The 12,924-nt window shown below is 29.7% G+C and overlaps 2 protein-coding genes and 1 pseudogene across 2 annotated transcripts in view; 2 read left to right on the forward strand and 1 right to left on the reverse strand.

The window, feature by feature from the left end:
* LOC135963160 (protein rogdi-like) overlaps positions 1–12,674 on the reverse strand; it is a 71,063-nt gene extending 58,389 nt beyond the window's left edge. Inside the window, exon 1 of the mRNA XM_065514931.1 lies at positions 12,520–12,674. Coding sequence (XP_065371003.1) covers positions 12,520–12,533 — 14 coding nt within the window. The 5' untranslated portion in view covers positions 12,534–12,674. The remainder of the gene's footprint in view (positions 1–12,519) is intronic.
* Positions 7,197–8,653, forward strand: LOC135963145 (crossover junction endonuclease MUS81-like). Its single transcript, XM_065514918.1, has one exon. The coding sequence runs from the start codon at positions 7,243–7,245 to the stop codon at positions 8,491–8,493; it is 1,251 nt and encodes a 416-aa protein (XP_065370990.1). The 5' UTR covers positions 7,197–7,242; the 3' UTR covers positions 8,494–8,653.
* Positions 9,566–11,110, forward strand: LOC135963140 (crossover junction endonuclease MUS81-like; annotated as a pseudogene).
* Positions 12,675–12,924: the final 250 nt, after the last annotated feature.

A 12,924-nucleotide genomic window follows, 5' to 3' on the forward strand; every position in this document is an offset into this window, starting at 1 on the left:
TTTAACGCTTTTAGTTTATTAAGACGTTTTTTAAATATTTCGTTGCGTTTTTGAATTACTTGGATAGCAAGACGGACAAGAATTTTTGATTCTATAATTTTTACATTTAAAAAAATAAAAAATGTATCATATTTTATTCAATAAAAGAGCTACCATGGTGTAATGATATACAAGGTGACATTCAAGGCGTATTTAACAAGGTGACAGCAGTGGCGAATTGAAATAAATACAGGCGAATTCACTTATTTTTTATATATAGAGTTTGACATACGGACGTACGGGCGAATATTTTTTATATATGTAGTTTGACATTTGTGCGTGCTATTTCTATAATCAGCTGTGCTGCCGATGGCACCTTATTAAATGCACCTTGGTGACATTAATCAAACAGCTGATTATTTTTTTGCTCGAGTTTGTTTACAACTTCAATCTTGTCAAAAATTTTTTTTGCTGTAGTTTGTATACATTATGTCAGTTGTTTTTGACACTATAAAAGTTATTTGTTTTTGTATTGTTGTATTTGTTGCCGTAACGCATACACCTTATAATCATTACGCCATGAGAGCTACCAAATAATTAAATTTTACCATCCGGCATCTCATAAAAACAAGAATTTTCCGTAACCAATGTGACATATAAACAGTGAGTTAGTTAATTGCAAATAATTTTTATTTGCGAATAGGCTACGTATAAACGTAGTAATTGAGAACTTAAACACAAACGGCCACATTCAGCATTACATGTGGCCATCGAAGTGGTATATTTTAGAGGATTTTAATTTTCTTGAATTTATTTTCAAAAACTTAGGACAAATAGCTGACTATTGCTTATTACTGAATATGCTGGTGAAATGTAGTGCAAGTGATAACCATTTAATTACCACTTTAGCAGCCATAGCGAACTAGTTTGTTGTTAAAGTAGTAATATAACTAGTATAAGGATTCCAATTGGCACTTTTCAAACTGCTGGGATGTCTTTGGAATTCAATAGCCAAATATCCAAACTTGGGATCTTTGGCGATTTTTCGTTTATTAAATTAAAACGAAAAATTGGCATCATTATTAGGAACAAGAAGAATTTATAGAATGTGACCTCAGAAGAACAGCTGATTATATCTTTTAATTCATTTGTTTAGACAATTGAACTGTCAATTCACTTGTGTTTGTTACATCGAAAAATACAACAAACCCAAAAGCAAAAATAACAACTGGCAACTTTGACAGTTCAATTAACTTCTAACAAAAACATAGTACCTGTTGTTTTTGTACATGTTGTAGTTCTGTCATCACCTTCTTTAAATTCGCCTTGAATAGGAATTAAAGGGGGGTCAGACGGCATGTATTGCTTGTGTTTTGTGCCATGTATTGGGACATTTTTCCATATGTAAACATATACATGCCGTGTGATCCATATGAAACTTTGTGTATGTAAAATACATGTGTATTACTCGTGACATTTTTGGCAATTAGAGCATGTTCTATTTTCGTGTGTATAAAAGAGTTGTATTTTGAAATACAACACTGTGTGAGTGCAAAATAAAAAAAACAAAACAAAAAAGAGTAAAGAAAAATCATAACAAAATATATTTCATTGCATTAAATATATATATTGTGATTTAAAAATGTTTTAAATAAATATATTGTTAAAAACAACAAACATATAAACTAATAGAGGTTATGTCACATGCAATTACATATGTACGTTTGAACGTGGAAATTATGAATCACATGTATAACGTGAATTTTGACATACACATGGAATTCCATATGTATCGAATACATCTGACCCCCCTTTTAGATGACATGAATATGAAGGCGGTATTTTTTGTTTTGAAAAGCTAGAATTCAAAGAATAATAACAAGAAGTGAAACGCTGTAAAAAAAACCTAAGTCGGTTGTCAAAAAAACCTACCTATATGAATGTATTGGTAACATATTGCTTATATGTATTGGTGATAAAACCACTTTCACCACACTAGGGTTCTATAAGTCGATTGTTCGACTGTTCGAACAATCGACTTTTTGCTGAAAAAGTCGAAAAGTCGAAATCGACTTTTTGGTCGGAAAAAAGTCGAACAATCGATTATGTTATCTCAAAAGTCGAATAGTCGATAAAAGTCGAAAATAGTCGAAAAAAGTCGAATAGTCGATAAAAGTCGAAAATAGTCGATAAAAGTCGAATAGTCGATAAAAGTCGACTTTTTAGATTGTTAAAAAAAATTTAATTGCAACATTATACTAAAACTATTGCAATTTGGTACACTTGCATTTTTTGTAGTATATGCTAATATAAATAATAAATAAATGTTTATAAATTAAAGCTTTTTTCTGCGCAACATTCTTCTAACTATTATCGCCTTGATAAATTTCATTTTTATTGCTAAACATTACAAAAGGCGAATCAATAAATGTAGAAACTATGTATTTTTTACAAGAAATGGTAAAAAGTTGAAAATAGTCGGAAAGTCGAAAATAGTCTAAAAATGTCGAAAATAGTCTAAAAAAGTCTAAAAAAGTCGAAAAAAGTCGATTTAACTAAAAAATCGAAAGTTCGAAAAGTTGACTATTATAAATTACCAAAAGTCGAAAGTTCGAAAAGTCGACTTTTTAAAAAACGAAAAAAGTCGAAAGTTCGAAAAGTCGACTTTTTAAAAATCGGAAAAAGTCGAAAGGTCGAAAAGTCGACTTTTTGTTTCAGCTATAGAACCCTACTTCAAATGTACTTACTACTAATTAGTACCAGTAATAACTTATGCAAAAAAGTTATCAGAAGCATTTAAGGATTATCAGAAGCATTTTTATAGTTTATGCAAAACATAATGCAGGAATTTCATACAACTATTTAAGCTCTTGAGAATAACTCTTGTACAGTTTTAGAGTTGCTCGATATAATGACCGTACTTATAAATATCCTCAAAAGTAGAATAAATGACAAATTTTTTGGCACCAAAGTTAACAGAATTTTGAAAAAAATTTCGCTAATGAACAAAAAACTTTTAAGACTGAAGTAGAAAACTTTTCAAAAACAGCGGTCAGAACCTTCAAATATCTGAAGATAGGTAACGACAAACTATACATATTTCGATTACTGCAGCCTTCGTGATATTTATAAACAAATACCAAGAGATTTGTCAAATGATATGGTCCTATTTTTTTTACCAAAGGTGAAAGGAATGAATTCGAGAATTTAAGAAAAATTATATGTTTCGTATGAAAATATTTAATTGTGCTTCTAAATTTTTAAATAACTGCTAAAAAACACTTCTTGTAAGAACCTGAAAAGCGACCAAGTGGGGGTAGTAGACCCCCGTTTTCAAAGATTTTGAAACACCCTCAACATTTTGAGTTATTTTGAAAAAACAGTTTTACGATAAGTCGTAGTACTTTAGTACCTCTAACTCACACATGTTTAGACCAAAAAAAGGCAACGAATTAAACTTTCATAAAATGTATTTTCTATGAAAACTTATTTTTTTGTACAATGTTTTAAAGAAAATTGTATATAGAAAAAAACGAGACATTACTTGTTAAAATTGGTTTAAAAAAGTTCGAAAAAGTTTTTGACACAATTTATAATGTACTCAACAAGACCTATTATAACCCACACTTTTTCGTTTTAAAGTTTTTTCTCACTGTAGCACCGTGTAATACAAATATATGTTGATTGCAATGGATACAAATATATTTTAATAATAATTATTTACACAAAACGAAAATTAACATTTTCTCAGTAATTTTTTTAATGCCCAGTTTTTTTCGATTTGTACAGCTATTTAGACCTCAATGTCCACCTTTTTGCAAATCGGAATCTGGCAACCCTAATGTGAGAAGAGAGAGTGGTTATTGTCATGATAAAAATATAGATATATTTTTCCATGATAAAAATATAGAAGGTAGCAAGGCGAATTCATATAAGGTGACCTCATTAGCCCAGCTGATCATCAGCTGTTTTGCCCAAACTGTCAAAATTGTTGGCTTGTTGTTTACTTTCTAGTGCGCGCCAAAAAATTTAAAAAGTGCGAAAAAGCATAAAGTTTAAAAAGTGATATTAATAATAATAAAATCAATTTTAAAATATGCGTGTGTGCACTTATTGTAAATTTAAATATCCAAAGGGAAGTGGAACTTTGTTCCGCGTACCTAAAGATGAACTAAGTCGGAAGAAGTGGAGTGAAATTTGCCGAGTAAATCTCTCGCCACACTCCCGTTTTTAATGTTTCCAATTTGTTTCCGCTCAAGGCGAATCTATAGAAGGTGACGACAGAAGAACAGCTGATTATTTTTTTTATTCAGTTGTTTAGACAAGTGAACTGTCAATTCACTTGTGTTTGTTGTGGCGAAAAATACAACAAACCCAAAAGCAAAAACAACCACAGGCAACTTTGACAGTTCACTTATCTTTTTACAAAAACAAAGTACATGTTGTTTTTGTATATGTTGTATTTGTTGTAGTTCTGTCGTCACCTTCTATAGATTCGCCTTGTTTCCGCTGTTTAATATTAAATTTCTTTTGTTCACCACGCGTTTGAACTCTTCATCGATAATATTACCATTCTCCACAAGAAATAAAACAATAAATAAAAATAAATATAAATCTTTCACTGGTTTGTTGTTAAATTCCAGTTTATTATTAAATTCGCCTTGCTTTATACACAGCTGTTTTTTTGACAGATTGGGCAAGAAAGCAAAAACAAAATGTATGTTGTTTTTGTATTGTTGTACTTGTTGTAGGGATGCGGTCACCTTATATGAATTCGCCTTGAATAGAAGGTAGTTTCATTCTCTCTTTATTTTTTAAAATTCTACGTCTGACATGCTTAAGGATTTTGACGTTTTCGTTAAAATAGTAATACCATATTAATTAAAAATTTTCCCATATATTCTTTGAAGTTTGTGAAAAAATTAATACATAATTTTCATTAATTTGAAAAATGTTAAAAAAAATATAAAAAATATTTACTATCAAATTGGGATCAAAGGTAAGATTTTCATTTTCAAATATTTCAAAGCTAATTTGTGAACATTATTTTAAGATTTAACAAACATGAGTTGCATTTTCCCCAACTGCGAAAATACCAAATATTTTTGCAAAAATTCAAATGTAAATTTTTTTAAAGTCCCTACATTACCTAACAAACGACAACAGTGGCTGGATGTATGTAAAACTTGCGAAGAAGATTTGCCAAAAGAGCCAATGGTGTGCTCGGACCATTTCCTTAAAAGCAATATTTCAGTTAATACATTAACTTCCAACACAACATACTTAATACATTTTTATTTAAATACTAAATTATAAATTACACATTTTTTGTAAAAAATTTCTCTAAAATAAAAATCATTTTTAGGAATGTGGCAACGCTTTTTATAATGCTCACAAAATAAGGAAACTTCAAAAAACCTTATTTGAAAAAAAAAATTTTGATTGAAACTACCAAGGTGCATTTAATAAGGTGCCATCGGCAGCACAGCTGATTATAGAAATAGCACGCACAAATGTCAAACTACATATATAAAAAATATTCGCCCGTACGCCCGTATGTCAAACTCTATATATAAAAAATAAGTGAATTCGCCTGTATTTATTTCAATTCGCCACTGCTGTCACCTTGTTAAATACGCCTTGGAAACTACCTTCCAAGGCGAATTCATATATGAATTCGCCTTGCTTCTATTCAAGGCGTATTTAACAAGGTGACAGCAGTGGCGAATTGAAATAAATACAGGCGAATTCACTAATTTTTTATATATAGAGTTTGACATACGGGCGTACGGGCGAATATTTTTTATATATGTAGTTTGACATTTGTGCGTGCTATTTCTATAATCAGCTGTGCTGCCGATGGCACCTTATTAAATGCACCTTGCTTCTATTTTTCTACTATGGTTATCAGTGATGGGATTTGTGGCACAATTGTGCCATTTGTGGCACTATTACGTTTGGAGTGGCACAATGGAACACTCGAAACTATTTTGGCACTTTCTATACTTTTCAAAATAAAAAAAGTTTTTTTCAATTAATTTCGGAAATAGATATTAAAAATTTTCAAGTTTTATTTTCTTATTTTAAAAATAACGAAGCTTTGACCGATACCAGCACTTTTTGAAATACAAAACAGAATTTCTTCTTCAAATCGAGTCATTAAATTAAACATCTGTACTAAAGTTCGATTATTATTAAATAATTGCCTGTAAAACTAAAATGTATCAGATTTAGTTAGACATGTTACATTTTCAGTAAAAATGTATGGTTGTCACAAAATATATAAAGAGGTTGTAGGCTCTATAAATTCATATTTTTGTTAAAGTTTGTTGTTATTTACTAATTAATTTTAAGACGATTTGAGTGGAATTCATTTAAAGAAAAAAAGCAGTTTGTGGTAGAAAAATGCAAAAGATAAGAATAATATCATATTTAGGATGTTTTGGTGCTAATTTTATTGATAACTGTTAAATAATTGCAAAATATTTCCCAATGTCTTTTAACTTAAACATTTTTGGTTTTTGCTTGGCGAAAACAGCTGATTTTAAATGAGTTAAAAACAAGTTCAGCTAGTTTTATATTTAGAGTCGACTACAATGTTAGAAGTAAAGTCGAGTTTAATTATCTCAGAATATACTTTATGTTTGCCTATGATCATGGGTAATTTCTTTCATTGTCCGAAGACGATATCTGTGGTGGTGTTGTCGAATTTCGATTTCTTTCACCACACGTTTCGTAATTTATTCATAGTAAAATTTGCTAAAGTTAACTTAAACTAATTGAATGAAAGGCTCCTAAAATTTATCAATCCGACCAGATACATTTTGATCAAAATTATAATATTTATCTTGAGGAATTCCTTAATAAAATAATCGACAACCCAAAACATCCGCAGATTAAACTTATTTTAATCTCCAATCTTCTAGTCATAACCCTGCCTGAGGCCATCATAATCGCATTATGTCATTTGCAAATACGAATTCAAAGACCCTAATAGCAAATGACGTAGTATGTTTCGATTGAATTACCATTACTTTTTAAAAAATTTTATAAAAAATTGTGTTTAAAAGGGATACAAATTCGGTTTATTTTGTGAAAAGTAGTTTTGGCACTATTGAACCCATTTTGGCACAATTGATACATCAATTTGGCACTAAATATAAATGTTCAAATCCCATCACTGATGGTTATTGTTGTAAAAAAGAGAGAGCCTTCCCTTCTTGTTATTCTTTGCTAGAATTTATTAATAAATGTGTAGCAATTATGTCCCTTCGACGTTTGGAAATAAGACTTCAACATCCCAATGCAATTTTCGAGAGTTGGTTGCTGCGTTGGCTAACAGAAGCTGAAGCAAAGGGCAGTAAGTCACAGTACAAATTGCGTGAAGCGTTGGAAGCACTTAAAATGTATCCCCTCCCACTGGCTTCTGGCAAGGAGTGTGCTATACTTAGAGATTTTGGTTCCACACTTTGCAACCTAATTGATGAGGAAATGCAAAAGGGAAAGGCCGAAACAATTGCCTTGAATAGCAGTTTGTACGATCAGGATCTACAAAAGTTGGTAGAAAATGTAAAAATAAAGAAAAAAACTGTACCGCCTAAAGAAAAGCCTATAAAATTAACAAAACCCCAACAAAAAGAAATTGCAGAAGAAGAGGAGCGTATAAAACAAGTTACAATGAGTCCCGGAACATTTAGAATTTTACTTTTAGTGGATGTCCAGGAGACAAGTGGCAAAAATAAAAATACCTTGGATCAAACACGGGGTTACTTAGAATCTCTAAGTGTTGAATATGAGGTGAGGCGTTTAACTGTAGGCGACTTTCTTTGGATAGCACGAGACAGAGACGGCAATGAGTTGGTTCTTCCGCATATAGTCGAACGTAAACGTATGGATGATTTAGCCTCAAGTATAAGAGATGGACGATTTCATGAGCAAAAACATCGTCTTAAACAAAGTGGTATACAACATATCATATATCTAATAGAAGATTATGGTGATAACGAACACGTAGGTCTTCCCTTAGATAGTCTTAAACAAGCTTTAAGTAATACATTGATACATAACAATTTTGCGATAGAACACACTGAAAATCATCGTCGTTCAATGATGTATTTACAAGGATTGACACAGATGTTCATACGCCTTTATAAGGATAAAGTTCTTCTAAGTTGTGATAAAGAAGATATACAAACGAGTCAACCGAACCAACGTATGTTGGGACTGTTAAAATTTAAAGCGCTCTATGAGGATTCTGCTCGTAATGCACAACTAACTATTCGCGAAGTATTTGTTCAACAACTATTGCAATTACACTCATTGTCGCTAGAAAAATCTTTGGCTATTGTGACAGCCTTCCCTACTCCTCGCTGCTTAATGGATGCCTTCGACAATTGTGAATCTGTTAATGAAGCTCGCAATCTGTTGACCGATATCAGATGTGGACAGTTGGAACGACCAATAGGTGAGAAAATAAGTCAAACGATTTACGACTTTTATCATAACGATTTTTAAGGAATACATGGTACAATTAAATATACATATTTAAAATAATAAACATATTTTTATATACCTATGTAAGTTTTTAAATTTTCATACAAATTTATTTTGATGATACGTTATTTTGGTTTCAGAAAACAACAATTAAAAATAACGCAAGACAGCATAAAGTGTACTTTTAAAAAGTGTTTTATTTTTTTTTTTTATAAAATATATTTATAGTTTCATTGTGATCTATGTTGTTTCAATATCTGAAGTTGTTTCCATTTTATATCGCTTTTTGCTTCTCCTGTAACTGTGTGTGGTAACATTTTAAGAGAATTTGAAAATCCGAATATATAGTAAGCAAATTCCATTTGAAAATATGTATATTTACATTGTTTTTTTTTTAAATTGTTGAAATTATGGCAAAATAAATCTATTTTTGAGTTAGTACCCTTTTTCTGAAACTTCTCGATGTTTTTTTATTATTTTATCAACAAAACAGTATCAACTCAAAATACAACCAAATTTAAATAAAACAATTTGATTATTTTTAACTCAAAATAATAATTTTTTTATAAAAATATACGAATTTTTCTATTTAAACTTTTGTATTAACCCAAAATAATACCTTGTTTGTGGATAAAAAGGTAGTCACTACACTATCACGAAAAGTGTCTGAAATGTGGTTTTCGAGATGGAAAAGTAATCGGAATACGTTGAAATTTTTGCAGTGGATAGATATAAAAATTTTGACTTAATACAATATTTAAGTTATTGCATAATAACTTATATTTTAACAATTAAGTATGTTTTATTCTGATGAGTTAATTTTTACAAACCACAAGCCGCGATTTTTCTATAACTTGAAAAATTAAGTCATTAGAAAATATTCGCGTCATATTTCGTCTATCTATTTCCACTCGTTTAGGTCATATCGAGCCCATATCTGTTTAAAAGATTTTTTTAAACATGTTCGAGCAACAAGGAATATTAATGCCAAATTTCGACCCCTAGGTCCCTCCGTTTGGGCCCTACGCACTTTATATTATTACTTATAAAATTAAGTCTAATTATAAATCAAATTACGTATTTTGTAAAACGAATGCTTAGAAATTTTGTAAAATCAAACGTTTTTAAACCTAAGAAATTTGTAATGGAAATGTGTTCTATTTTACAAAATGAGGCTCTAATACAACTATTATATTGTTAATGTATTCATTTAAACAATAATATTTTGTTGACTATGTTGCTGGCATTGTTGAACAAATTTTGTCGCGTTAACTCCAACAAGTTGTCTTTTATCAAAATTTCACTTTACTCTCTCGTATGCCCCCTTTGTTGCAAGTTTTTTTTAAATAAACGATCAATATCGAAAAAACGACTGTAATAATTTGAACAAATTATCAAATATATTATTTTATCTTTTATTGTAAATAAAATCATGGAAGACCCCAATTATTTTATTGACTGAACATCGTAGTTTTTATGTCAGAAACAAAAAAGATTTGCTATTTTCATTCTGTTTTCGATTTGATAAGATTTGTTTAAATATCTTAGGCGGAAATAAAATATATACTACTCATAAAACGTCACACGGCTAAAACAATTAAAAGTTGGTAGAAAATGTAAAAATAAAGAAAAAAACTGTACCGCCTAAAGAAAAGCCTATAAAATTAACAAAAACCCAACAAAAAGAAATTGCAGAAGAAGAGGAACGTATAAAACAAGTTACAATGAGTCCCGGAACATTTAGAATTTTACTTTTAGTGGATGTCCAGGAGACAAGTGGCAAAAATAAAAATACCTTGGATCAAACACGGGGTTACTTAGAATCTCTAAGTGTTGAATATGAGGTGAGGCGTTTAACTGTAGGCGACTTTCTTTGGATAGCACGAGACAGAGACGGCAATGAGTTGGTTCTTCATCGTCTTAAACAAAGTGGTATACAACATATCATATATCTAATAGAAGATTATGGTGATAACGAACATTCCCTTAGATAGTCTTAAACAAGCTTTAAGTAATACATTGATACATAACAATTTTTCGATAGAACACACTGAAAATCATCGTCGTTCAATGATGTATTTACAAGGATTGACACAGATGTTCATACGCCTTTATAAGGATAAAGTTCTTCTAAGTTGTGATAAAGAAGATATACAAACGAGTCAACCGAACCAACGTATGTTGGGACTGTTAAAATTTAAAGCGCTCTATGAGGATTCTGCTCGTAATGCACAACTAACTATTCGCGAAGTATTTGTTCAACAACTATTGCAATTACACTCATTGTCGCTAGAAAAATCTTTGGCTATTGTGACAGCCTTCCCTACTCCTCGCTGCTTAATGGATGCCTTCGACAATTGTGAATCTGTTAATGAAGCTCGCAATCTGTTGACCAATATCAGATGTGGACAGTTGGAACGACCAATAGGTGAGAAAATAAGTCAAACGATTTACGACTTTTATCATAACGATTTTTAAGGAATACATGGTACAATTAAATATACATATTTAAAATAATAAACATATTTTTATATACCTATGTAAGTTTTTAAATTTTCATACAAATTTATTTTGATGATACGTTATTTTGGTTTCAGAAAACAACAATTAAAAATAACGCAAGACAGCATAAAGTGTACTTTTAAAAAGTGTTTTATTTTTTTTTTTATAAAATATATTTATAGTTTCATTGTGATCTATGTTGTTTCAATATCTGAAGTTGTTTCCATTTTATATCGCTTTTTGCTTCTCCTGTAACTGTGTGTGGTTACATTTTAAGAGAATTTGAAAATCCGAATATATAGTAAGCAAATTCCATTTGAAAATATGTATATTTACATTGTTTTTTTTTTTCAAATTGTTGAAATTATGGCAAAATAAATCTATTTTTGAGTTAGTACCCTTTTTCTGAAACTCCTCGATGTTTTTTTATTATTTTATCAACAAAACAGTATCAACTCAAAATACAACCAAATTTAAATAAAACAATTTGATTATTTTTAACTCAAAATAATAATTTTTTTATAAAAATATACGAATTTTTCTATTTAAACTTTTGTATTAACCCAAAATAATACCTCGTTTGTGGATAAAAAGGTAGTCACTACACTATCACGAAAAGTGTCTGAAATGTGGTTTTCGAGATGGAAAAGTAATCGGAATACGTTGAAATTTTTGCAGTGGATAGATATAAAAATTTTGACTTAATACAATATTTAAGTTATTGCATAATAACTTATATTTTAACAATTAAGTATGTTTAGGTCATATCGAGCCCATATCTGTTTAAAAGATTTTTTTAAACATGTTCGAGCAACAAGGAATATTAATGCCAAATTTCGACCCCTAGGTCCCTCCGTTTGGGCCCTACGCACTTTATATTATTACTTATAAAATTAAGTCTAATTATAAATCAAATTACGTATTTTGTAAAACGAATGCTTAGAAATTTTGTAAAATCAAACGTTTTTAAACCTAAGAAATTTGTAATGGAAATGTGTTCTATTTTACAAAATGAGGCTCTAATACAACTATTATATTGTTAATGTATTCATTTAAACAATAATATTTTGTTGACTATGTTGCTGGCATTGTTGAACGATCAATATCGAAAAAACGACTGTAATAATTTGAACAAATTATCAAATATATTATTTTATCTTTTATTGCTAATAAAATCATGGAAGACCCCAATTATTTTATTGACTGAACATCGTAGTTTTTATGTCAGAAACAAAAAAGATTTGCTATTTTCATTCTGTTTTCGATTTGATAAGATTTGTTTAAATATCTTAGGCGGAAATAAAATATATACAACTCATAAAACGTCACACGGCTAAAACAATTAACATTTTATATGGAATCTTTACATTTGGTATAAAACAATAATTTAAATAGATTACACAGAAACTATTCACTATTATTTATCTAAATTTTATGAAAAACACACTTAAAATATAATTTTGAAGCCATTTCTAGCTCTTTTTTTTATATAAATATGAATAATTTCATTTGAATAACATTTCACACACTCAAACATATACACACCTTCTTTGAGGCATTTTTGTAACGTGTTAAATAGCAAATTCTTTGAAAAATTATATTCGGTTTTTTCTATTTAATTATAACAAATCACAAGACCCCTTTTGAAATACACCCGCACTTAATGAAATTTCGACTAACAAACTTAATATTATAATAAAAAAAAATGGAAAACGAAAAATAATAATAAATAAACACGCTCTCCGTACACAAAATGGTTAAAAAGCAACTAAATGAAAAATTGAGCTTTTCAATAAGATTCGCCTGCAAAATAAACGTTAAAAAACATTAACTGATTTCTAGCTGGTTGTTGTTGTCGTTAATACTCAGCTATATTGTAAAACTCTAACAGCAAGAACAATTAATGAATACAAAACAAGTAAGAGAGCTATATTCGGCTGTGCCGAACCT

Source organism: Calliphora vicina, unplaced genomic scaffold (assembly GCF_958450345.1).
Source record: "Calliphora vicina unplaced genomic scaffold, idCalVici1.1 scaffold_18, whole genome shotgun sequence".
In the NCBI taxonomy this organism is placed as follows: Eukaryota; Metazoa; Arthropoda; class Insecta; order Diptera; family Calliphoridae; genus Calliphora; species Calliphora vicina.

What these genes read in the sequence shown, in the direction of transcription:
- LOC135963145 (XM_065514918.1), top strand. Translation starts at nt 7,243, where the DNA reads ATGTCCCTTCGACGTTTGGAAATAAGACTTCAACATCCCAATGCAATT.